General features: G+C 42.8%; 1 protein-coding gene across 6 annotated transcripts in view; it reads left to right on the forward strand.

The window, feature by feature from the left end:
- The window catches only part of rgs12a (regulator of G protein signaling 12a), a 45,282-nt gene that overhangs the window by 16,992 nt on the left and 4,392 nt on the right, over nt 1-23,898 (forward strand). For 5 of the 6 annotated variants that reach the window (XM_082528840.1, XM_082528839.1, XM_082528841.1 and 2 more), the window contains 14 exons: nt 6,669-6,690; nt 9,183-9,352; nt 10,229-10,321; nt 12,002-12,145; nt 12,768-12,950; nt 13,042-13,189; nt 13,915-14,012; nt 14,237-14,428; nt 18,432-18,505; nt 18,621-18,747; nt 19,179-19,275; nt 19,530-19,585; nt 20,076-20,187; nt 20,425-20,976. In XM_082528840.1, coding sequence (XP_082384966.1) covers nt 6,669-6,690; nt 9,183-9,352; nt 10,229-10,321; nt 12,002-12,145; nt 12,768-12,950; nt 13,042-13,189; nt 13,915-14,012; nt 14,237-14,428; nt 18,432-18,505; nt 18,621-18,747; nt 19,179-19,275; nt 19,530-19,585; nt 20,076-20,187; nt 20,425-20,976 — 2,068 coding nt within the window. Of the gene's footprint in view, nt 1-2,386; nt 2,493-6,668; nt 6,691-9,182; nt 9,353-10,228; nt 10,322-12,001; nt 12,146-12,767; nt 12,951-13,041; nt 13,190-13,914; nt 14,013-14,236; nt 14,429-18,431; nt 18,506-18,620; nt 18,748-19,178; nt 19,276-19,529; nt 19,586-20,075; nt 20,188-20,424; nt 20,977-23,898 lie in introns of those variants that run through there. The other variant, XM_082528842.1, reaches the window with a different exon arrangement.

The raw sequence follows: 23,898 nt of genomic DNA on the forward strand, positions 1-23,898 counted from the left end.
CATCATGGCACTGAAGTATACAGAGAGATTATTGTGCTCAAAACTTACAGCCCAAATCTTAGTTGTTTGAGACGTTCCTGGAGCTATGTCAGCCCAGTCTAAAATCATAACAATTTTCACCTGTGAGCGGCTTGTCTTATACATCTCCCTTTTTTCTTTAAATTTCTGGATAAAAGCAAGCTCTAGTAAACAGATTTATTAAATTACGGGCAGACACTGTTGCAAGATTTATTTATTTTTTGTGCAGAATCCTTTCAAAAGATCCAGTCTAAAGCACAGTTTGTTTGTTTCTTTGGGAAGTGTGAAGTGCACACCAGATGATGTAAGGCTTTGTTCAGACCAGTAAATGTAGTTCCCACATTCACTTCAGGAAGACAACTTCATTAATGCAGAGGGCTTTACGTAGCAAGCTCTGGCAGGAAAAAAAGGACCATATTTACAAAAAACTTAACTAAATGACATTACGTGTAAGTGTTTTGCTACAACTTACAGCGAGAGGGTGTTTCTCTTAGATAAATGAAGAGATAAATGAAGGTGCGAATTCCTTGTGGATTAGTTTGGAGCAAATTGGTAGGTCTTGGAGGCATGCACTGCGTGGGTGTTTTTCTGCTGCATCGGTTCACAGTACCAGGTGCTAAAAGCCTGGGTGAAACGGGATATAAATTGTAGGGTTTGTGATTAAATAAATTCACTCTAAGCCTGTTAAGGCAGTGACTGCTTTGAAACAACAACTCAACAAATGGATACACAGATTTTCCGGGATTTGCACTTTAAACACAATGAAACGCAGGATTGATAATAACATACCAGCCTGGTGCGTGTGGCACTGAATGGGGTAAATGGGGTAGTTTCATTTGCATTTGAGTTAATAAACGCAGCTGAAGATGTGCATGATCTCAAAGCAGATTCATCAACATGTGCTGCTTTTTATTTCCTGCCTCAAGATGCCTGAAGAAGATTTAAAATGCAGAAGAAGGAGCTTTTTGCACAGCATAAAGCAGCTATGGGCAACAGGTACTGCTATGTTGTTGTTGTTTTTTCTCGTAGCAGACTGTCACATTGAGTAGGTTTGCTTTAGTCTGAACATCTACTAAGACGGCCTTAAGCTCCCTGTCTGACAGCATGTCAAACCTGAGTTTGACTACTTCTGAAACTTTTTAAAAAAAACCATGCCGGGTGTGTGCAGGTTAAAACGCACAACTCAGGTTTTGATACTACAGGAAGTGATATATGTGTATATATGTGAGAGCCTGCAAGGAGAAACTGTCCAAAGATGTGCATTCTAGTGTATTTGAAACAATACTCGGCAATTTCTTTCCCTCATTTCTATTTGTTTTTAAATGCATTTACATACATGAGCGCACACCCACTCCAGATAGCCACAAGAATGCCACTACCACCCCTAACCCCACCCCCAAATAATCAGCACAGCCATTCAAATGAGATGTTTAACTTCCAAAGCGATCGAGCATGCGGAGATTTAATAAATAGGAGAAATCTACCATGCAAACCAAGCTATTAATTTTGCTGAAATGAGTGGATGAGATACAGTGTCTATTAAGTCCGACGAATGCTTGGTCATTTGCCACAGGAAAACCTCAGAATGAGCAACCCCTGCTTTAAGAATAATAGCGGGTCTAAAAACAGTCGACATGTTGATTGTAGAGATTTGCCAGTTATGTGGAGGCACAGTGTTGCAGCAGAGCAGAGAGGAGTGATGCCAGATTTGAAAGGGGAAAAAAAAATCTTTTTCTGGTACATGAGCTTTAATAGCCAGCAGAAAAACGCCAGTTGACACGGCTGCCATTTGGAGTTTAAGAATAGCGCTCTGTGACAGCGGATAATGAAGCTCAGGATTTGGCTTGTGGACTACAAACTTTTATTTTGATTAAACAAAATTCATATGGTCTCAATTTTAGCTGACTGGGTCATTCTTGTCTCTCTCTCTCTTTTTTTTTTTTCTTGAGTGAATTGAGAGAGGGAGCGAGAGGGAGCGAGAGGGAGTAGTGCCCCAGCTGGAAACAAAAGAGGGGGGAAGGCCGGTGTGGTTTTCACATAGCGAGCGCGCGTTTTTGCAAGGGGAATAAAAGGGGGTTAATTCATCTGATTCCTTCATGCCACTGTGGCAGAGGCTGTATGTATTGTCAAGCGGGTTGCTGTAGCAACAGCTGCAGAGTAAGGAAATCTTTCTTTCCTCTTTTTGCACCCCCCCCCCCCCCCCCCCCCCCACACACACCTTCTTTCTCTCGCTTTCTCTCTCTCTCCCTCCCTCCAGTACCTTGTCAGATTTCTTCCTCATCCTCCCTCCCTTATTCCCTCTTCCCAACTTGTACAAACATGCTTTGCAAAGTTTTGGGTGGGGAATGTTCAGGTATGCGTTCACACACACACACACACACATATTTTGTCTGCGTGCCGCTGGTGTTGCAGACTAGGGAACAATGAGTCTCAAAAAGAGACTTTCCTTCAAGAGGACTTGGAACTTCAACACTGTAAGTAAACAGTGGCTTGCCGGCTGAATCTCCTCTTCCTCTCCTCTTCCTCTCCTGTGTGAAATGAGGAGACTACTTGTGTTCACTCAGCTGTTTTTGTCATTAATCTCCCTCTTTGTCGCTCTTCTCACTCTCTCAGTCAGAACAGCTGTTTGAAGCGGCAGGGACTTGTCGGCTGTTTTGTTTTGTGGAGTGCTGGAATCGGCCATTATTTGTGTTAAAGTTTAGACCAGGCTTTTTGTACAGAAGTGTGAGGGATTTCTGGAAAGGCAACGTCTCGACCTAACTTTTTGAGGGCAGAGACGTGCCTAAACAAGCTCAAAAGATAAAAGAAGTCACTTTTTAAACATGTGAAACACACTCTGCCATTTGGTTGACAGACTTGCAGCTTTTTAGGGGAATTCCATTTGGGAAATGGGGTATTTTCACTTTTGACTCTATAAAAGGGATCAAAGAGGGCCTGCAGTGCTACTGCGCCACCCACAGTGCTCTTGCTTGTCACCAGAGGTGTCAACAGAGGAAGGAGGTGTTACTGACTAGAGGTGCCAGGGTCATCACTTTGGCCTCATTGTTAGAGACTTGTGGGCAAGGAAGCAATAATGAGTTGGAAAAACACAACACACTGACATGTGTGCTTGTGTGTGGTCTAACTCCAGCAGCAGATATCATTTTGGCTTCTTATCTTGCCAACTTTTAGAAGTACACATTTGTACATGTGTCTTTGTATTTGACAAAAAGCTTTTAGATAATAAGTTAGTTTATTCATGTATGGAACCACTTCTGCAGAAATCATTATATTTAAAAAGAGGAACAAGCTGAACAGCCACATATTTGGTGAACCCATGGATGAGATTACAACTCCACTGAAGAGATTGAGAAAAAATATCTTTCAATCGTGTTATACATAGTTGCATAGTCTGCCCACCAGAGAACACTCTGCACCTTCCCTGTTAAAAGAATGCTGCAAAAACCCATGATCTGAGGTGAGTTGAGCAGAGAGTGTATATAAGTAATCAGCTAAACATCCAAATTTTGGGAAAATCCTTTGATGTTTCAAGTGTCTGAAAGAAAAACAAATATCAGCCAGTATATAGCAGTTTTAAACCACCAAATATCGGTATGTGTCTTAAAAATTCTATATCAGTCAGGCTCTAGATGACATGAAAATTGATGACATGAGCTTCCGAGTCTGTAAAATGAGACCAGTGCAAACCTTCATAAGTTCTAATGGCCAGCAGGGGGGTGACTCTTCAGCTTGCAATAAGAAGTGCAGTTGTATAAAAATTGGAAATACATGTGTGGAAAAATGACACAATTGCTTGCATATGTGTAACATCAGTAAGCACTTTCCTGAACAGTTTATGTTGTCAATAATTAGTTGCCACTCATAGCACATTAACACTAAGCTGTATCAAGTAAAGTGCACTCCTATTTACAATAAAACTGAGCGTAAAGCAGAGTATGCTGTAGGGTGGAACTGCTGTGTGATTAAAAGGGGTAGGAAAGTAAATTGACAGGGACCCATTTATGTCTTTGTTATAATTTAAGTGACCACAAGTCCGATTTGGTCTGTTTGGGTCCGAGTGACACAAACTTCGTCATCACACTGTGAGCCTGAGGTTCCTGTGGATGTCCGTTTGACCACGTGGACTTTACATTACAATGCTTCGACCTCAAAGACTTATAATAAGTATGACTAATCAGGTTGTGGTGTCTGTTCGTGCCAGCAACAGCGTATAATCAAGACTTAACATAGAGGCATGCATGCAAAAATAATTGCTATCTCGGTTTAAAGTTCGCTGTCTGGGACCTTTCGACCTCGTGAGCCACAGCTAACCCCCAAATCACCGATGTAAGAACTGCGTAAAGAACAGAGAGTCCTTCGACTTCTCAGTGAGTTACTCTCCTCCTCGCTCGTCACATCCGGTTTTCAGACGATCAAAATGTGGCTAAATGTTCAACTTTGCTGATGAACGTTTGGTGGTTGAAGGTGGTTATGGCACAGTGATGCAGTCTGTGTATTTTTGGGACGATCGCATAGACAAAACAAGACATTTGAACCCACTGCCTTGGGCCTTGGAAACGTCTTTATTTTGATAACTCGCTGTTCCATTTCAAAATATGACATGAATTTTAATTAAATTGGATAATAATTTATCATGTGGCTGTTAGTCAGATAAGATCAAATAATTAGGGTTTTGCAACATTTGAGTTTATTTGGGTGCTTTAAGACATTTAAGACTTTTCTGTCACTAGGATAAATCTGTCATGATTGTGGTTGGAACCAGGAGATTGCAACAAATGTCACAAGCGAGTGATTTATCGCTGCTCTCCCACTTTTTGTGTAATTTCTGCTCTTGCACAACATGGATAGTTATCTAATTTGTCATCCATATAGATGTGAGTATTGAAGCACCGAGAATAGCTAAAATGCTCTTTTCAGTATTTAACCTTTTGTTTGGTCCAAACCAAAATTCACGTCACAGTTTTTTTGGGGGGGTTTTCCCACCTTTTTTTCTTAAACTGGACTCCAGCTGTGGTGCACTATATATTTAAGGTTTGAGGTTTAGCTGTTTTTAGACCCATAGGAACAGACAGATGGAGTGGGTGTTCTCTCTTTTCTCTCTTTCTTCTGTTTTGGCTTCACGTTGGTACTCATCCTACCCACCCATGATTATTGTACACATGCGAGCCACCACAGAAGGGGTGGCTTTTTTGGGTGTTGACGATATAGGGGTTGGACTCAGCAGCAGCAGAGTTGTAAAGAAGGCTGTGATGGACAATTAGTGGTTTAGCGGTCTATGTCTGATAGAGCTTTTACATGTGGTCATTCCCAAAATGGAAACAAGCCGTCACGTCGGTGAGCATGACCGATCCCCCTAGTCTTTGTGCATAAAGTGAATAGGCTGCCATCTGAGGTTGTGCTGAAGCTGACTGATTTAAAGCTCCTAATTGAAAAATAAGAGTTTATATAATGAATAAAATCAGAGCGGGGGGACAAAAACAGTCGATGTTCATTGTTTTCGTTGTTTATGTCATTCCTCTTATGATATTACAGCTCCACAATACAGAATTACGTGAGTGTACCAAAGCACAAAGTCTATTTGCTGCTGAAACCAAAGCTGGAGCGTGGCAATGAGAGCCTTGTTTAGTCGTATTTATCAGCTCTGAGTATTCACACTTTGAAGTGGCAGCTCAGAAAACACTCCTCTGGAAATAGTGCCTCCTTTTCAGATGAATCCTCCAACGCACACTTTTTTTCCTTCTTTTTTTGGAGTTTTCTTGGACAAAGCCCTAAGATTCTGCCTCTCATATCCTCCCCTGCATGTAAATATATATTTATGCTGTGGCTCTCCAGTTTGCACGTTAAATCTTTCTTTATTAGTGGGGTTTACACAAGCCTAACGCTGAGGCAGTGATTTTAAATTGAAGTATTGCCAAGTTAATATTCACTTATCCATGTTAAGCTCAGACATGGGTGGTGTTTTTATTGAGCCTTATTCTCTGGCTGTAATTACACTCCAATTAGGGCTCTGAGTACAAATGATTTCCATTGTGAATTAATCCACATATTATTTATCCCAATCAATTCATCTTGCTTTGTCTCAGCTGAAAATGTGAAGATAGTCAGTCAAACCAGTAATCAGCTGGGGATTCCTAATGATAATTTCTCTCAGTCTGCTTTCAGTGTATGGGTTAATTCCTGCAGCTCTACATAAACTTCTAAAAAGACGTCCGTGCCCAGTAGGGGAGCTCATGTCATTTGCCTTTCTTAGGGACATCTACACATGCATAAAACTGCAACTCTCCGAATTAACAAGTGAAAAGCTCATCGTTAACTAGTCTGCCTTGATGACTCCTGATCCTGTGACTTCAGTTAGCAGGAATGCGCACGTTAGTTCAGAGCTGTGGGTGGGGTACCAGTGTGGAGGTGTGAACAGCTGTCCATGGTACGGGTCGAGAGCCACCCACATAAAGTAATTGTGTAAGCCCCCCCAAGGTCCAACCCTTTCCAAGCAGCACACTCAGCACACTCAGTTTTACTTACAACTGGACACACAGCTCACAGGGATGCCTGAATGGACAGTGCTACCAGCACAGCATTCAGCCTCTTGTGTCTGCGCAGGAGGTCACGAGGGCAACTCCTCACTCATGTCTCTCTTTGTTCTCTTCCAGTCTGCTGCTTCATCAGATGGTGGTAAGTGCAACTCTTTTTTTTTTTTATGAGAGTGTGGAGAGGAATTCAATCTGTGTGCTTATGAATATTTACAATCTTAAAACTGAAGTCTTTTCAGCATTCATCGTTTGGTTCATTTTTGTTGCTTTTTTATTTCTCATTTTATATTCCGCCCTCAACACAGAACTTTGTAGCTGCTCAATAAAGTGACCTAATAAAAAGTCTTTTAGCAAGCATGATGTATTCGCTGTAGGCAGCATGCCTCGTTAACAAATGTTGTTTACCCAGCGTGGTTGGGTTGCTTTCATGGCTAAGCTTGGATGCTGTCTGGTCTTCCCTTTCATAGCAGTTTTAACAGCGCTTGCTAACAGGCTGACCGAGGCTGTGTTGAGGAGTGCAGCTCCGCTTCTTTCACAGTTGATGTGGATCAGACATGCACGGCTGTTTGCTTTCTAAAGCTGTCTCATTAGCTGAGCAGCCAACAGTGTAGTAAACATAGGCCCTCAGTCCTAATACAATAAGCCAAGTCCAAACAAATAGCTTGTCAGAAAACCTCAAACCAGGACTAATTTGACCGTACTGTTAAAAGAAATATGTTTACTCATAATTTATGGAAAACTAGTCTAATTTTAATTGGATATCTACTTTAACTAGGATGTGGTGTAGGCTTGGAAGGTCATACAGAGGCCACCTTATGTTTCTTTCCATTTGAAATGGGAATTTCCGAGTTCCCAGTCAGAATTTTTAATGGGAGCAACAGCCTCAAGTGGGACTTCCAACTCAGAAAGTCATACCTCCATTCCAGACACCTAGGAACCCATGAGTGACACCACTCCCCAGTTAGCTTGTTCCAGTTGTAATGTAATGTTAAAAAAAAAAGAAAAAGGAAAAAAAAACATTTGTTTTGGTTCTTAGCACCACAGAGCCTGGTATTGCTAACAATACAGCACAGTACTTGTTTTTGTGTGCTTAAAAACAGCACGTCCTTGGATAGAGACTTTTCAGTGGTCTGCATATGGCAAATTTAGTGAGTCACAAATACACAACAGTGGCAGAAAGGATTAAAGGTTTTACGGGTTTACTACTGTTTACATTCACTGCTACTATCTTAGATTGTTAGCTAGCCGTGGGTGGTGCTGCCCTGACTTAACAAATTCAGGCGGTGTTCCACATTCAGATTCCAACTGAGAACTTCCAGCTTATTTTGGAACGACCCATCAGAGCGGCACCATTGAGCCCGACGTAACAATCCAAGATGGCGGCTGTGCTTTTAAACATTGGTAAAGCAGTTTGTGCTGCTGTACTATTTGTACGTTTGCAGTCAGTGCTACCACTGTTGTGTATTTGTGACTCGACAAATAAGCTACATGCAGACTGACCTGTGAAAGCACAGTTTTTAAGTGCAACAAAAAAAAAAGTACTGCATGGTTTTGCTAGAAGTGTTCCACCTCGCCAAGGAGCAAAATAAATCCTCGGTTTTCCGACACATTCCAGCTACTGGAATGTGCTCAACTTGGGAGTGATGTCACTACCCGAGGTAAATAGAACGCAGCCTTACTCACAGTCAGTGATGTCATCTGCTATTTAGAGTTCTTTTATTTTGTTTGCAGATCTAGCCCACTCATGCAGGTGGATTGGCAAGATAAAGATATGCAGTACTACACCTTACTTGCCCCTGCTACCATTCCTTTCTGAAATGTAAAAACAACCGCTTAATTTCAGTTGCCTGCGCCAGCGAATTGACTTTCCACAGAATGACAACCGTGTATGTGTAACCAATTTGGCTGAGACCCTTTTTGTTCTTTTTGTTTTTACTGTGCGCTCCTCACTCGATCTGCTCACAGCTCTAAAGTGGCCATCTGCCGCCATGATAGCAGGTACTGTGTAGGCTGAGGCCACCACTTTAGCTTTGTACCAGCTCCTGTATTGTCACCCACACTTCCCTGTGGCCTTCCCTGTAATCAGCTGTGTCGCCTTTCTTTCCTCCTTTTTATCCTCTGCACTCTCTTTCTGCTGCTCCCTCGTGCAATGTGAGCAACCTCTGCTGTGTCTTTGTGCACTTCTTGCCTTTCTAGTCTAAAAAGCTTTAGGGTAAATTTTCCCCTCTCTAACAGGATCATTAATTTTCTGACAAATTGTGTGTTCTTTCCTTTATTTTAGATTTGCTTCAACTAAAGGAAAGGAAATTATTGAACAGGTTGTGAGAATTTTGAGTGGACTGCATGAATAGCATTAGCACGAGCGCCAGATGTGATTGATGTACCTACCTTTGGAAATTTCTGATTAACGAGGATCTCATTTCCATTTGCCATGGATTTAATTGCAGTCCAACTGTAGCTTTTGTTCTCAAAAACATTCAGTGAAGTTAAAACTGCTCAAAGGAAGTAAAACATACAAAACACCACTGTTATATTTAGAAAGGGTGAGAGGCCACCGTGGAGAATCTAGATCTGGTACCCACCCTTTAGCATCAGCGCTCTCTAACCTTTGCACTGCACTCTCCTGTCTCGCAGACTATAGTGGGATCCAGCTGCAGAGCTGCTGCAGCCAGAGCAGCCTGAACAGTAATGGCAGCCTTCCAGGAGCAGGCAGCAACCGAGGGGCTCCAGAGCAGCGTGTGGCCAGCTGGTCCTCCTGCTTTGAGCGTCTCCTCCAGGATCCCGTGGGTGTGCGCTACTTCTCGGTAAGCTTGGAGAAAGAATCCTTTCGGAGGTTATCAAGAGTGTTATTAAGGGGTTTGCTGAAAGCTTCTCTGTGCTTTAGATTTGAGTCACTGATGTAGATCAAAGTCCTGTAATTCCAGATGTTACTTTTGGAGACTAATGAGCAAAAAAGGAAAGAATATTTTGAATACTTGAGGCATTATTTAATATTTCTGAGATTAATAGAAACTAGCTCCAACTGCAACACGGACAGACGTGTTAGCAAACACTTCCAAATTATCTCTCTGCCAGTTTATTTTAGTTCTGTACTTGTTCAACTGATGACTAATATGCATCCATTTTAGCTCAATTCTGAGCTCCACTGTCTTCAGAGGGAAATATTTACATCCAGATGTACTATTAATATTAGTATTAAAGAGTTGATATAGTGTAAAAAAAAAAAAAAGCTGTAGTGTGATATATGAATGAATTCTTTTCCGTCTGGTTAAAGTGAAGAGCCATTTACCAACACTAAACCCTGGTGAGTGAGTGAGTGAGTGAGTGAGTGAGTGAGTGAGTGAGTGAGTGAGTGAGTTTATTGTCATGTACCATTTCCTCCCACATAAAAGATGTGCTTTTGAATTTAGCCCACAACACCTTCAGAAAGCTCAACATTAAGTTCTTCCATCCCAGAACCACCTCCCTCCTCACCTTCCCTCAGTACTGATCAGAGCTGCGCTCGCCTACACCATCCTGCGCCTACACTTACACCAATCTTGTTACATTACACCCAGTAATATCTGCCCGCTCGACTGGTCTCAACAGCAGCAGAACTGGAAAGATGAGAATGTGATCACCAGTTGAGATTACATAGACAGAGGAAAAAAAAAACCCTCTTTTACTGTGTGTTTCCACAGGAATTTCTCAAGAAAGAGTTCAGCGAGGAGAATATCTTGTTCTGGCAGGCCTGTGAATACTTCAGTCATGTCCCTGCAACAGATAAAAAGCAGGTAAGCTACAGTGTGCAGCTGCAGATCCTGTGACAGTTTTGTTTGGGGGCCCACTGTGAATTGTTGGATTATCCCCTTTAACCAAAGGTCATACTAAAAAATATGAAGTGTTTAAGACCTGAGTTTTCTTTTTTTCTGTAAATCATTTGTCACACAATTAAAATAAGTATTATTTATTTATTCTCTTTTAGCTTGACAGTCTAGCATACTTTAAAGCACACTGCTAATTTCCTATAACGTATGTGGAGCTTTTATTTTGAATGGTAAATGGCCTGTATTTGTATAGCGCTTTTACTAGTCCCTAAGGACCTCAAAGCGCTTTACACATCCAGTCATCCACCCATTCACACGCTGGTGATGGCAAGCTACATTGTAGCCACAGCCACCCTGGGGCTACCGGACGCTGGCGCCACCGGGCCCTCTGATCACCACCAGTAGGCAACGGGTGAAGTGTCTTGCCCAAGGACACAACGACCGAGACTGTCCAAGCTGGGGCTCGAACCGACAACCTTCCGATTACAAGGCGAACTCCCAACTCTTGAGCCACTTTGTAGATGTAGATCGCTTTGATCTACATCAGTGACTCAAGATTCAGCTACTCTAGCTAATCTACCTACTTCTCTCTAAAAGGTTCAGACTAAACCGAATCTGCTCACTTAGCTGATGTAGACTCTTAAAATGTACTTTTATTTTGAAAGGGAAACCAAAAAGAGGGGGAAGGCTCTAACATGGTGTGGTCATATGCACTGCCTACAGACGGCTTTACAGTTGAATCTACATCATAGTTAGGTAACCCCCCTGAGACCCTACAAAGTAACTTACGCCATGACCTGATGTGCACGTACCTGGAAATGTAACTACATCAACGCATCTACGCAACCCGCAACTATTGCACTTTTATTACTGAGATATTATCAACAATGACTTTAGTATAAGGAAGAAGTCATACCCTCATTATGAAGGCTCACAGGGGGAAAAAAGCACAAGAAAAAGTGAGGACCCCGGAAAGAACAGTGTCCCGGGATTTTGATTTATTTTTATTGTGGCTGGCGCTGCATATACAACACTTGGACATAAGCACAAGGTCATTAAGAGCGCGCAAAAGTATAAATGAATGCTGCCAAAGACATAAGCCACTTACCCAGGTTACAAGAAAGGTTCTAAAAAGAGTTGTGCATACGTCTAACTAACAGATATCGCTTACATGTTGTAGCTGATTACTGCACTAGGGGGCAGTGTCACAAACAGCCAGTATGTGGGCTAAGTAAAATTTTTGGTCCTTCAGCCAGCCATAGAAAAGGGCAAACTTATAACATGCGAAGAGCTGAAGTGAAACTAAGTGTTAAAAACAGTCAAAAAAAAGTGCTGCGGCCACCATCTGTGCTTCTCATGCTTTATTTTGGTCTTATTTTGGATTTTTTTTTGTGCTTTTTCCCATTAACTCCCCTGTTCCTGTTTCCGTCCACTTTTTCAACCAATCACCTTCAAGTTATGTAGAGCTGCATGGTTCTGGGTTGTTTAAGGACTGCATGCAAGCATGTTTCCATTAGATGCATACCCTTTTTTGGGGGGGGGGATCGCTAAACAAACCATAAAACAAGCATGATGGTGTTTGCGTCACTGTGGCATAGCATAACACACACACTCATCACAAATTCTCAACAATTCTCTTTCCTGCAGCTGTCCCAGAGAGCAGGGGAGATCTATAACAGCTTCCTGTCCAGCAAGGCCACCATGCCGGTCAACATCGACAGCCAAGCCCAGCTGGCCGATGACGTGCTAACCTCCCCAAGGCCTGACATGTTCAAGACCCAGCAGCTACAGGTAGCAACGAGACAGCTGTTGAGTTTATTTATTAGTGTTCCAAATGAGGCAGCGGATAAATAATGCGGTGCTCCCGCAGTAATCAAAACATTCAACAAACAGTTTGACTTTTAGTGACAGGCCCTTTGTGAGAACCTCATTTGAATTCTTCAGTTGTTCGGTATCAAGCTGAGGATCAAGCTTTTTCTAGACAGTATTAATGGAGGAGGGATTCTGCGTGCAGTAGGGGGTTCTGTTCTCATCTAGCCTTTAGTCACTTAGCACAAGCATATTGGCTTTTTTTTTTGGTGGCCATCTGCATTTGTTTACAAAAGGGCTCTGAGGCTTTACCAGAGAGATAAACACAAACTGGCATACACCCACAGAGAACCTAGCACATACTGTACACACAGCCCCATAGACACACAGTCAGAGATCTGTATATTTTCAGTGTGCACATGAGTATGATTAAATTTTAACCGTTAAGGCTGCTGTCAAAACATGAGCTGTAACCATATGTTAACACTAGCAGCTTTTTGTCTATTGCACATCTTCTCTTCTCTTTTTATTTATTTATGTATTTTTTTGGTCAAATCCTCACTTGCGATGTCTTACTCATCGGCCCCTCTCACCACGTCCGCAGATCTTCAACTTGATGAAATTTGACAGCTATTCGCGTTTCCTCAAGTCCTCCCTCTACCAGGAGTGCATGCGTGCTGAGATGGACGGTCAGCCCTTGCCGGACCCCTACCAAATCCCCTGCAGCCCCGCCCCCTCAAAGCACAGTGCCAGCTCTGACCGCTCCACCCTGTCGACCCCCAAAAAGGTATAGCATTTATTAAAGACACTTCTCACGGAGTTGTGCGGTTGTTGTCCAGACTGACTGATAACGGGTCTATTTGCCTCCCAATCCACAGGACGTCAGAAAGCAGCGCTCAGGGAGGTCACTGAATGAAGACGGCAGAGACGAGAGCGCCGACAAGAAACGTGGCTTCTTCTCTTGGTCGCGCAACAGGAGCTTTGGGAAGGGTCCAAAGAAGAAGGACATCGGAGACATTAACCTCGGTAAGGAGTGAACTGACAACGGTGAATGTTTCAAACGTCCCCGACACAAACGTCTGCAGTGCTCAATTGTCCTTGAATAAGACACCAAATCAGTGCCAGCTCCAGGGCTGGAGTGAGATACATGCAGGGTAGAAGTGAAGAAACACAGCTGGAAGTCTCTCACACACTGAGAAACACACAGACATACCACTGGTACCCTGGCAAAAACATACTTGTTGCGTCCTGACACACTGAGGAGGCCCAAGGAAGGGTTTAAATGATAGTCTTAGTGTTTTTTTTATTGTTTTGTTTTTAAGTTGTTATTATGTTTTGGGTTGATTTTATTTAAGACTGGCCATAAACTTTAATCTACAATTCCATTTTCTGACTTTTAGGCTTACATCCGTAATGATTACTTGTAGTTTCTTTCTCATGCCAGTTGTGTGCAAAAAAACTCGATTCTGTTCTTACTTAATGTGACTAAATATACATTTTACACTCTCTCTAAATGCATTTGTCCTGAAATGAAACTCCAACTCCCACTCATATCCTTTATTTATTCTCTTTGATAAAACGCGCCTTTCTGTTTGCCAAAATCTTCCAGTGACCAACTTCGATACTGAAACACTGTTATTAGTCATATTACACGTCGGTGTTGCATATTGTAAGTGTCATGTAAAATGAGCAGTGCGCTCATGTCTCTCTGACGTGCACTAATCTGTCGTACTCTGCACTGCGCTGTGCAGATTACTGGGGCAGTAATGGGAGGAGGGAGTCCCAGGGCTCCTTGTCATCCGGTACCAGTCTGGAGATGCCCATTTCCTGCTCCGCTGGCAAGATTGAGGTAAGACTCCTATGGACAGGTCACCATGGCAACACAGAGCTCAGTGTCTGGTGAAGCTATTATAATAGGGCCGCAGCAGTTTTTTATATACTTCTCAGACCATGGAGTTTTTTTGTTTATGGGTCACATGGAAGAAAAAACACACACATATATATATATATATATTTATAATATTAAAAAGTATTTATTTATATATGCGTTTATTTTTAATTCTTTGACCATAGTCTGATAATCGCCACTCGGTTGGAGCGTGGGAACGTGCTCCCAAACAGTGCAGCGTGCTGCTACCCAACGGCTCCTGCTCTTCTGTCAGCCTTCGGCCAGGTGCCTCCATCAGGGAAGTCCTCCAAGAACTCTGCCAGAACATTAGTGTCAACGTTGCCGCCGTTGACCTTTTCCTCGTGGGAGGAGACAAGGTGAGAACAAACTGCTGTCAAATGCTGCATACCGTACATCTGCTGCTGCTGTCCCAGTAAGCTAAGCACTGCTACAGAAAGAATTTGAGCGGAGTTATTCAGCTGTGCTTACACTAAGAAAATAAAATGTAGCCTTTAGGAGTTGCTTTGTTTCATTAGGGGTGAGGCTCTCCCAAATAGAGACTTTTGAGTTCTGTAGAACTTATCAGAAGGAAAAAGACAAAGCTTTGGTTACAAAAAAACTATCTGAGAGTCATCAAAGAAAGGGTAGAAGAAACACAGTATCTCACATAGGGGTCACATTCTGTTTACTGCTTACTCTGACTGATATAGGATTTTTAAGAATGATACCAATACCAATATTCGGTTACTTGAAAAGCCAATATGTTGGCAAATATTTCTTTTTAATTTCAGATACATGAAACAGATGTATTTCCCTAAAATTTGTTATGTGCAAATATTTGTGATTCCTTACTGACATAATATGACAACGCAGTTTAAACGTAATCTTGTTACAACGATTCACAGATTACTCATTTACACTCCTTGTTTTGCTGGGATCAGCTGATCGTTGCGTTTGTGGCGTTCTAAAATTGTTGCCAATACGGATGCTCCAATGTGTCCTCTGTGGACAAAGTGTGTAACCTCTTAAAATTGTCTTTTATTGGCCTTTAGAAATACTGATACCGATTGATCAGAAAATGATCGGCCTTCTGAGAAGCTCATCTATGCCAAAACCCAGTTTTCAAAAATCTAATTTTAAGATAAAGGATTGCTTGTGTCATGCTTAATAATATAATGAAGCAGGTGTGCTTCCAGGAACCCCCCAAAGAAGTATTAGCCCTATTGATATATCTGTCAGGCTCTCTCTAATATAAGCTGGGGCACCCATAATTATTCAGTAAAAGCTGATGAAGTTTGAAACAGTGAACATGATAATCATTACTTTGAATGAGGAGAGTGTCAAGCTGACATTTTTCACAATTACAAAAGCAAAACAAAACAAAAATGCACATAATTACTAGAGATGGACCGATCCGATATTGCGTATTGGTATCGGTCCGATACTGACCAAAATTACTGGATCGGATATCAGAGAGAAATAAAAAATGTAATCCGATCCATTAAATATCAAAAAAGCACCTCACAAAACTTGCGACATGGTGTAACTCGGCTCATAACATGTCGGAGCAGTGTGCGTCACGTGATAGAGCAGCTGTGTGTATTTGTAGCCTCGCTAGCAATCCGGCATTTCATCTCCGAGGAAGTTAACCCAGAGAGAAGTAAAGCAAGTGAATGTTTGTAAAGCATTCCCGCGTTAAGCTTAACAACCGATATATGGAGCGACTGCCTCTTCTCTCTCCTTCCCTCTCCTGCTGCTACTTCAATCATGAAACTGATTAATGATCAGCTGATCGGCTTTTCTGTCGGGAGTACGTCTCTCTTCTTTGTTTTTGGCCCACTTCGCGCCAGAAAGAGGAAACCAGCGGCTGAACAACAGCAGCACGTTTAATCTGTTGTTAGAATTTAATTAATATTACTTTCTACACCAGGATCTTTTTCTATGTACCTGACGGCTGGTAACTGTGCAGGGGCGGATCTAGCAAAGTTTAGCCAGGGGGGCCGATAGGGCATGAACAGGGAAAAGGGGGCACAAAGACATACTTTTCTTTATTCTCATTTAAAATGTCGAGCTTTTAATAAATAATTATCTGAATCTTACACCCAAAGTTTTAATCTGATGTAAATGTAACGGAGCCAAGGTGATTTTATTTCCACAGTGTCGTTTTTTTAAAGGAAGGAAACCTTCCTCCAAACGGACAGAGCAGTGGAGCCGCCAAGGGAAAGCACACGATTAAAAAACTGTATAATTAAAATATAATTTATTATATTTAAATAGTTAAAAATGCAAAATGAATTAAAACAACCTTGGCCAAGGGGTAACACAATAAAAAGCAATAAAACACAACATTAAAAGTCCAGTGGCATCCGCCACGATATAAAAGTCACAAAGAACTAAAAAAGTCCAGCGAAGTGATGTAAAAGGGAAACCCAGCAGAGTCCTCGCCTTCCTCCCCGCATTCCGCGTCCTGGTACGCTGAAGAAAGGGAGGGAGCGGCAGTCACTATTCTTTTCGGCAATTTTCATTCAATAAAAGGGGCTAAGTCGAAGACTTACCCCGGGTGGGCAGAGCTCTCAACTCCGCCCGCCGCTTCTTTAAAACTGCAAATCGGCACCAGCTGTCTCGCCGCCTCTGCTCTCCCGCAGTGCACAAGCTGGGCTCTCGTTACTACTGCCGTCCGCCTGTTCGCTCCGCGTCCCTAGTCGCTAGTGCTGTCCGTCCTCCCTAACGCCCAGCTCCACCAGCCCCTTCGGCTTGCAGGCGCTGCCGCCTGGCACCACTTACTCCTGGCCGTCTCTCAAGCCTCTCGGTCGAACTCCTTCCTTTGGTCTGCCAGGCCCTCTTATTGGCCTCTCTGGGATCTCTCGCAGGTGTGATCAGTTTATTATCAGGTAGGGGCGGAGTCTTTCCAGGACAAGTCATCAAATAAATACCATTAAAACATGCAGTAAAACTCATAAAAATAAACCAGTGTACAATATTAAAATATTAAAAAGGTAAAACGCAGCAAAACATGCATAGTAGAAAAACTTAGATGACTTGTCCCTTTCCACCCCGTGACATCAAATGTATAGAAGTCCATTAGTGTATATAGTGACTATTAAGTCTAATATATATATACCCTAGTAAGCTATAGTACTTTTTCCTTTGGGAAGATACCATCTGTGCAGTCTGCAATTATGTTGAAGAAAGATGTTGAATCTATTTAATATTTCTTGAAAAATAATTGATATCTGTCCATTTTTTTTTTTCACACTGCATCAAATTAAAGTTGATTACATCGATTAAGCATCATGAGGTGGGGGGGGGTCATCAGTTTCTCACCCCGATGACTAACCCTATTGGTTAGGTTGCTTACTCTTTAAAATACCAGATTAGGGAGGATGGTGCAGGTTTAAGTTTATTAGATTGATCAGTGTTGCTGAACTATGAAATATTTTGGGTGCAGTGTATTTTTTGCATACAGGTATAACAGAATAGCTTTAGTGTTGTTGTTTATTTAAACTTGAGTATTAACTTATACAAAATGCAGCAAGATATAAAAAAAACCAGTTTTATTGATTAAAAAACACTATATCGGATTCATATCGGTATCGGCCGATATCCAAATTTATGATATCGGTATCGGACATAAAAAAGTGGTATGTGCCATGTCTAATAATTACCTTGAAAAAGGAACTTCAGCAGGCCGGGGTGTGTCTTGTGACTTTATAATTTTTATGTCATCTTGACAAAATTAGTGTACACAGTTTAATGATGATGGATGTATAAATACCACATACTGCACAAATGTATGCACATTTTATGTGTTTTTATTTGATGTAGGTTTGGGAGAGAGCAGGGGTGGAAGGTGAGGGGGGGAGTGTTTTTACTACTGCTGCATATTACTGTGAAAACAAATCTTTGTATGCTGCTGCAAAAACAACAAAAATATTGTTTAAAAAAAGATGATGGATGTGTGACCTTGTAAAAAGATGACGGAAAGAGAAAGAAGCAGAAGATTTTTCACTAGGCAGTTAATTTTAACAGCAGCTCATTAGAGGTGCATGAAAAGTCACTGATTCTAATAACGGCGAGAATGAGGTGAGGTGAAGTGTGATGATCAGTGCTCAGTGTGAAACAGAAGCCTTGTACTCGAGCTAAGATGGCAGATATTTTTCATATTTACAAAAAAACAAATACTTCCAATATCCAGACACTTAAATATCTGGGTACAGCACACCTGAGGAGTCCTTGTTAGCAAATATAAGTTGTGAAGTGAATCAAAAAGAGAATTACAGATAATTTTTTTCATTGCTGTTTATAGCGCTCAATACTGTGTTTGATCCTGGCTCTTTATGTACTGCTAATGTGCAGTTTTATGCTTTTTTTCCCTTTTAGCCTTTAGTGTTGGACCAAGACTGTATGACACTAAGCTCCAGAGACCTGAGACTGGAGAAGCGCACATTGTTTAGGTATGAACAACCGATCAGTGTTCCCTTGAGTCTGTTAATCGCCTTCAGTTTCTCATTTTGCGTTTCTGCTTTCATTGCTGTCACATTTACTTTGATGCTCTCGGCTCACTGGTAGGTTGGATCTGGTGCCCATTAACCGCTCCGTGGGGCTGAAAGCCAAGCCGACCAAGCCAGTCACTGAGGTCCTGCGGCCCGTGGTGGCCAAATATGGTCTCCACCTCGCTGATCTTGTGGCCAAAATAGTAAGTTGTCTCCAGTGCCTTAATCCTTTTGAAGCTCCCGTGTGTCCAGACAGCAGCCTGTGTAGTGTGTGACTGTGCCACAGGGTGGAGTATCATGGTTAGGGGGGTAAAACGACCGCATCCTTTTCCATCTCTACACAGTGGTTAGCACTCTGACTCAGCCCAGCCTGCTAAGACGAAACACCGGGGCTATAATTAAGAATGACGACACTCCTCAAACATGCCGACTCTCTACTCCTCCCCCTAAACCCCTGTCAGATTTATTTTAGTCCTGTGGGTTTCCAGGCATTATAACTGTATTATACAGTAGACCAGAGCTGAAAGGTGGTTTATAAACTAAGCAAAGGAACACGCGCAGCAGCAGTATTTAGATTTCCGCACAACAGGTGAGGATACTAACATGTTGACCTTCAAATTTTATTTTATAATAGAGCGGCGAGACTGAGCCTCTGGATCTGGGTGCCCCCATATCGAGTCTGGACGGCCTGCGAGTTGTGCTGGAGCGAGCAGATCCCTGTTCAGTCAAAGGTAGAATGGAACAAGAAAACAAAACTGGTTTGTCCTTTCTCATCAAGGCACCAGAAAAATGTAAATCACGCCCACCTCAGTCATCCTGCTGATTAACGTGTACGAGTTTTTGCAAGACGTCTCTCTCATTACGCCTCAAGCACCCTCTCCTCCCCTCTCTGTCTCACGCTCTTCCTCATCAGTTTCTCACCCCGATGACTTTTTCATGTACACATCTCTCTGTTTCTCTCTCTCTCTCTCTCTCTCTCAAATAGACAAATCCAAGTCTTCCTCCTTAAAAAGTCACCCAACCCGGAGTTTTTCTGCGACAGTGAGTACTCGTCACATCTTTATTCTCACACAATGATAAAAAGAGTGGTGTTTTTGTCTTTTTCTGCTGCTGCTTCTGCAACATCATTTAATAACATTATTAACACTGAGCCAATGCTAAGCTATCAGTTGGTGTTTACTTCCTTTTTTTTTATATTATTATTACTGTTATTTTGGGGTCTTCCTCTCCCTAACACTGCCTATGGCTGACTCACTCGCTCCTGTTTTCTCCGCTCGAGTTATTGCACCATATGAAGGCAGATCCTGCTTAGTCTGGATTCTATCAGGGTCCTTAGACACACAGCCGACAGATGGACCAAGCTCATCTTTACCTGAAGGTCTCAGTAAATCTGGACAAACTGCTCAGTAGGGTGCTTAGCAGCTCGTGCTTAGCTTCGCCCCCATCCCACCCCACCCCTTACGACCTCCCCACACACCACATCGTCCCTCCATCCCCTTAATAGAGTGCCTTGTTATTGTTGAATCTGCAGGGAGATGAGAGGTCAGCACCAAAGGACTTTTCTGTGAGGCCAAGTGGACCAGACTCAGCACTCCCAAGGGATAAGAGAAAACAGAAAAAGATTAATATAGATGAAGCTGAAGGTAAATCCCCCTTTTTCTCCTTATTTGTCTTTCTTTCTTTTCTTTTTTTCAACTTGTGGTGGAATTCTTAGCTTTGCTTTGCCTTTAAGACTAACTCGTGTCTTTGTTAGTTCCACGAGGGTTCTTTTCTCTTAAGAGGAGCGAGGTTGCTCTGCTGCACGTCACACCCAGCTAATCCTTTTCTTGCGTGTGTGTGGAAACTTTCAAGTGAGGAAATGTGCTTGAACTGTTTTCCAGAATTCTTTGAGCTGCTGAGCCGGGCGCAGAGCACCCGAGCCAACGACCAGCGTGGTCTCCTGAACAAAGACGACCTAGTGCTTCCCGACTTCCTGCGACTGACTCCGCCCACTTCCTCTGTCTCCGTGTCCTCCGACCTGGCCTGCTCCACCCCCAACTCCCTGAAGCCGGTTCGAGAGAATGGCATTCCCTCCCGGAGCCCCCTCACTTCCAGCCTACGCTCGGAGAGCCTCGACTCCTCTCTTAGCTCCAGTGCGAACGGACACTCCAGGCGGTGCCTCATGCCCCCTCCACGCCACCCAACCTTCGGCACTCACATGTCCCCCATCCTCCGGCCCTCAGACACCCGTCCAACCCTTCGCACCGTGGAGGAGGACGCCAACACCGACCTGACTCTCATCGGTGAAGGCGACATCAGCAGCCCCACCCTGCTGCCTCCTTCACCATCCCCTGTGTCGTCTTTCGATAGCAGCCTGCCGGCAGCCAACTTCACCCCGCCACCGCCCTGCTCCCAGGCTAAAGACACGGGTGAAGAGGGAAAGTCCAGTTCAGGTATTTCTACAGTGTAACAACCTAACACTCGGTGTGTTTGCGTGTGTGCTTGTGCGTGTGTGTGTTGTACATGCATGTGTGTGGTCAGGAACAGGACCACTTTGACAATAAAACTCCCTCTACACTGACTCTGATGCACTTTAATGACAAATTGATATCGACTCTTTCTCAGTTTGCCTGATTCGTCTTTATCAAGCTCAGCAAAGCATGTGTGTGATTGATCATGATGATTACACTACTCAAGATTGATCTGTAAATAATGACCTGTGTATTTTGTTCCGTGAGTAACGTTTACTTGTATATCACCTCCCTCGCCACAAATTGTTGAGTTGAACATGTGACTGACATAAGCGGATTTCCAGTGATATATTTTGTCCTTTTGGGTGCATGCAAAATGTGACTGATTGCAGATCTGTTGAATATCAATGAAATATACACAATGCGTAGAGATTAATGATCAATATTTGACAGTTATGTGGACGCTAGATGTTGTACCGAAGATTAGAAATCAGAGGAGAAAAAAAAGATCAGCTTTCATGTACAAAAAAAAGAAAATTGAGCCAGACTGCTGCACAGTGTTGGACCTGCAAATACCTAACAGTCGGTACATATAAATGCTGTATCCCTATCCATCCCACCTCCTCTACTTAAGAGCAATTCAACAATGTCCGTGTCAAAAAGCTAGATGTTTTTTTCATTCTCTTTTTACGCAATGCTACAAATCCGGTGAGCCATTAAACAGCTCATGCTGTAGCAGTTTGAGCAACGGTGAAAAATTATTAGTCATTGGAGGACAAGTGCTCCTTGACGCTGGTGACATTGTTGAAGTGCCTGTCATTCTTTACCAGGCTCATTCGCTCTCTAGGTGCCTGTTTGTAGATAATCACTGCCAATAATCTCTGTACCTGTGATTGAATAGATCTAATAAATGTTAGAATTGGAAATCACTCTCGTCTGTCTTTTTACACGTTTGTCAGATCAGTCCCTCCCCCCCACTCCTCCCCTCTCTCTCCCCGCCACCCGCCGCTTGTCCTCTCCACCTCCACATGCCTCCTTCCGTTCTCTCTTAGCTTTTTTTGTTTAATTAGTTTTTTCTTTTTCTGTTTTTTGTTGTTGTTCTTGTCTAGTGGCTTCCTCCTCTCATCAGCTCCCACTCCTCCGTGTCCTTCCTCGTGCGCGCTCATTTCACAAGTGTCACTGCTCGCTGGGTGTCTTTATTTTTTTTACTCCTAGGATCTCGGTGTGTGTTTATTCTGTGTCGTTGCTCAGCCGACCTGCTTCTTGTTGTTGCTGTTGTTGATGATATAACACATATTGCTTTTATTTCTTTAAATTGAGCCACTGCTGTTCGCGCGCGTGTGTGTGGGTTTCGCATTGGGTTTGCAAAGCTTTGCCTCGGCATTGGTTCATCGTGCTCTGAGTGCATGGCCATCTCTCGCACACATTTCCCGCCTTTATGTGTTTTTTTTTCCCGCTCCTCCGTGCATATGTGTGTGTTGTCTGTGATGCTATGTGAAGTGAAGTAGTGATTTGATCTGTGACAGTGTTGCTTTGATATCCTACATGTGATGATCGCGGCTTCGAGTTGAAGCCTTTCCTGACACGCTGTGAAGTCGTCAGAAAAGAAGATAACCACACTCCTGTGTTCCAGCTACAGAGCAGCTCCGGCTGCTCTTTTTGATGCACCTCAAAGCACTTTTTTAAAGGGGCACAAACATGACCTTATTGCCTTGTCTTCATATCTACGCTTTTAATGCAAAGCAGGGCTTACACACACAAGACGAGGAGGATAAATCGAAGCTTTTTCAGCTTTCATACAGCCTCATTCCTCTTTTCTGGTTGCTAAGCACATCAGGCTGATTCTTCCCACCACCGGGCGCCATGGTAACCTTATCCACGAGTTGTCTGAGCTACAGATAGAAACTGTCACTACTGGTTTTCATCTATCTCCCTGCCTCTTTCTCTCCGTTTCTCTTTTCTCTCGCTTGCTAAAACGGGAGCAGAGCAGTGATTCGGTATGGCCACGCTTTAAGCGCAGTTTGCCACCTTGGTATCACCGAGGCTGTGCTGGGATCTTTACAGCGAGCTAAAACGCCTCCACTTTCTCACTTTCTCACTTTTTGGACTTTATGAAGTTGTTACATTTGAGTTTGGGTGGAAAGTTAAGCTCGCTGGCTTTCTTTAGTTTAAGACAAAGTAAACCACCCACAGAGTACAGTTGCATCTTTAATTCCAACTGCAGCGAAGCCAATGTTGTGCAGTAGCAGCGTTCCTCTTCTTTTATCTGTCATCCTGCTGACTTCAGGCACTGCAGAGATGTCTCCTCGCTTTCTGTATTACTGTTAGACTGACGCCCTCTGCTGTTCCGAGAGAATAAGAATACAGTAATTGCTGCTTTGGTAGCTCGGCATGGATCTCATTTTAATGCCATGCAGAAAGTCAAAGACATCCTTTCTACAGCAGCAGAAGTGCATCACGCGGTACCATTTTTCACATTTCCTCTAATTCTACTGGAAAGTCACCAGTGTGCACACATGACAGTTACACAAATATCTTGAACTGCATATGGTTTGAATCCAAAAGAAGGCTAAAGTTCTTCAGTGATCTGAAGCTTTTAGTACCTTTAATGGGTACTAGTTTTATAGTTTAATAGTTTTATAGTTTAATTAAAGCCCTAATTAAACTATAAAAGACAAAATCAGAAAGGAGAACCAGGGCTGAACTTGATGCTCCCTCTTACTCCACGGCTCTGTGGGGAATAGAATGCCCACTAGGGGGCGACATTACACAGTGTATGTCTACACAGCACTGATTCAGACTCAATTTAAAGTGTGTTTAGTTAAGTCAACAATAATGCTGCCCTCTTCATAAACAAGAACAGGCGGCCATCTTTGTCTGAATACTAAGCAATAAATTACAGAA

This window comes from Aulonocara stuartgranti, assembly GCF_965226115.1.
Source record: "Aulonocara stuartgranti genome assembly, chromosome: 3".
Lineage (NCBI taxonomy): Eukaryota > Metazoa > Chordata > Actinopteri > Cichliformes > Cichlidae > Aulonocara > Aulonocara stuartgranti.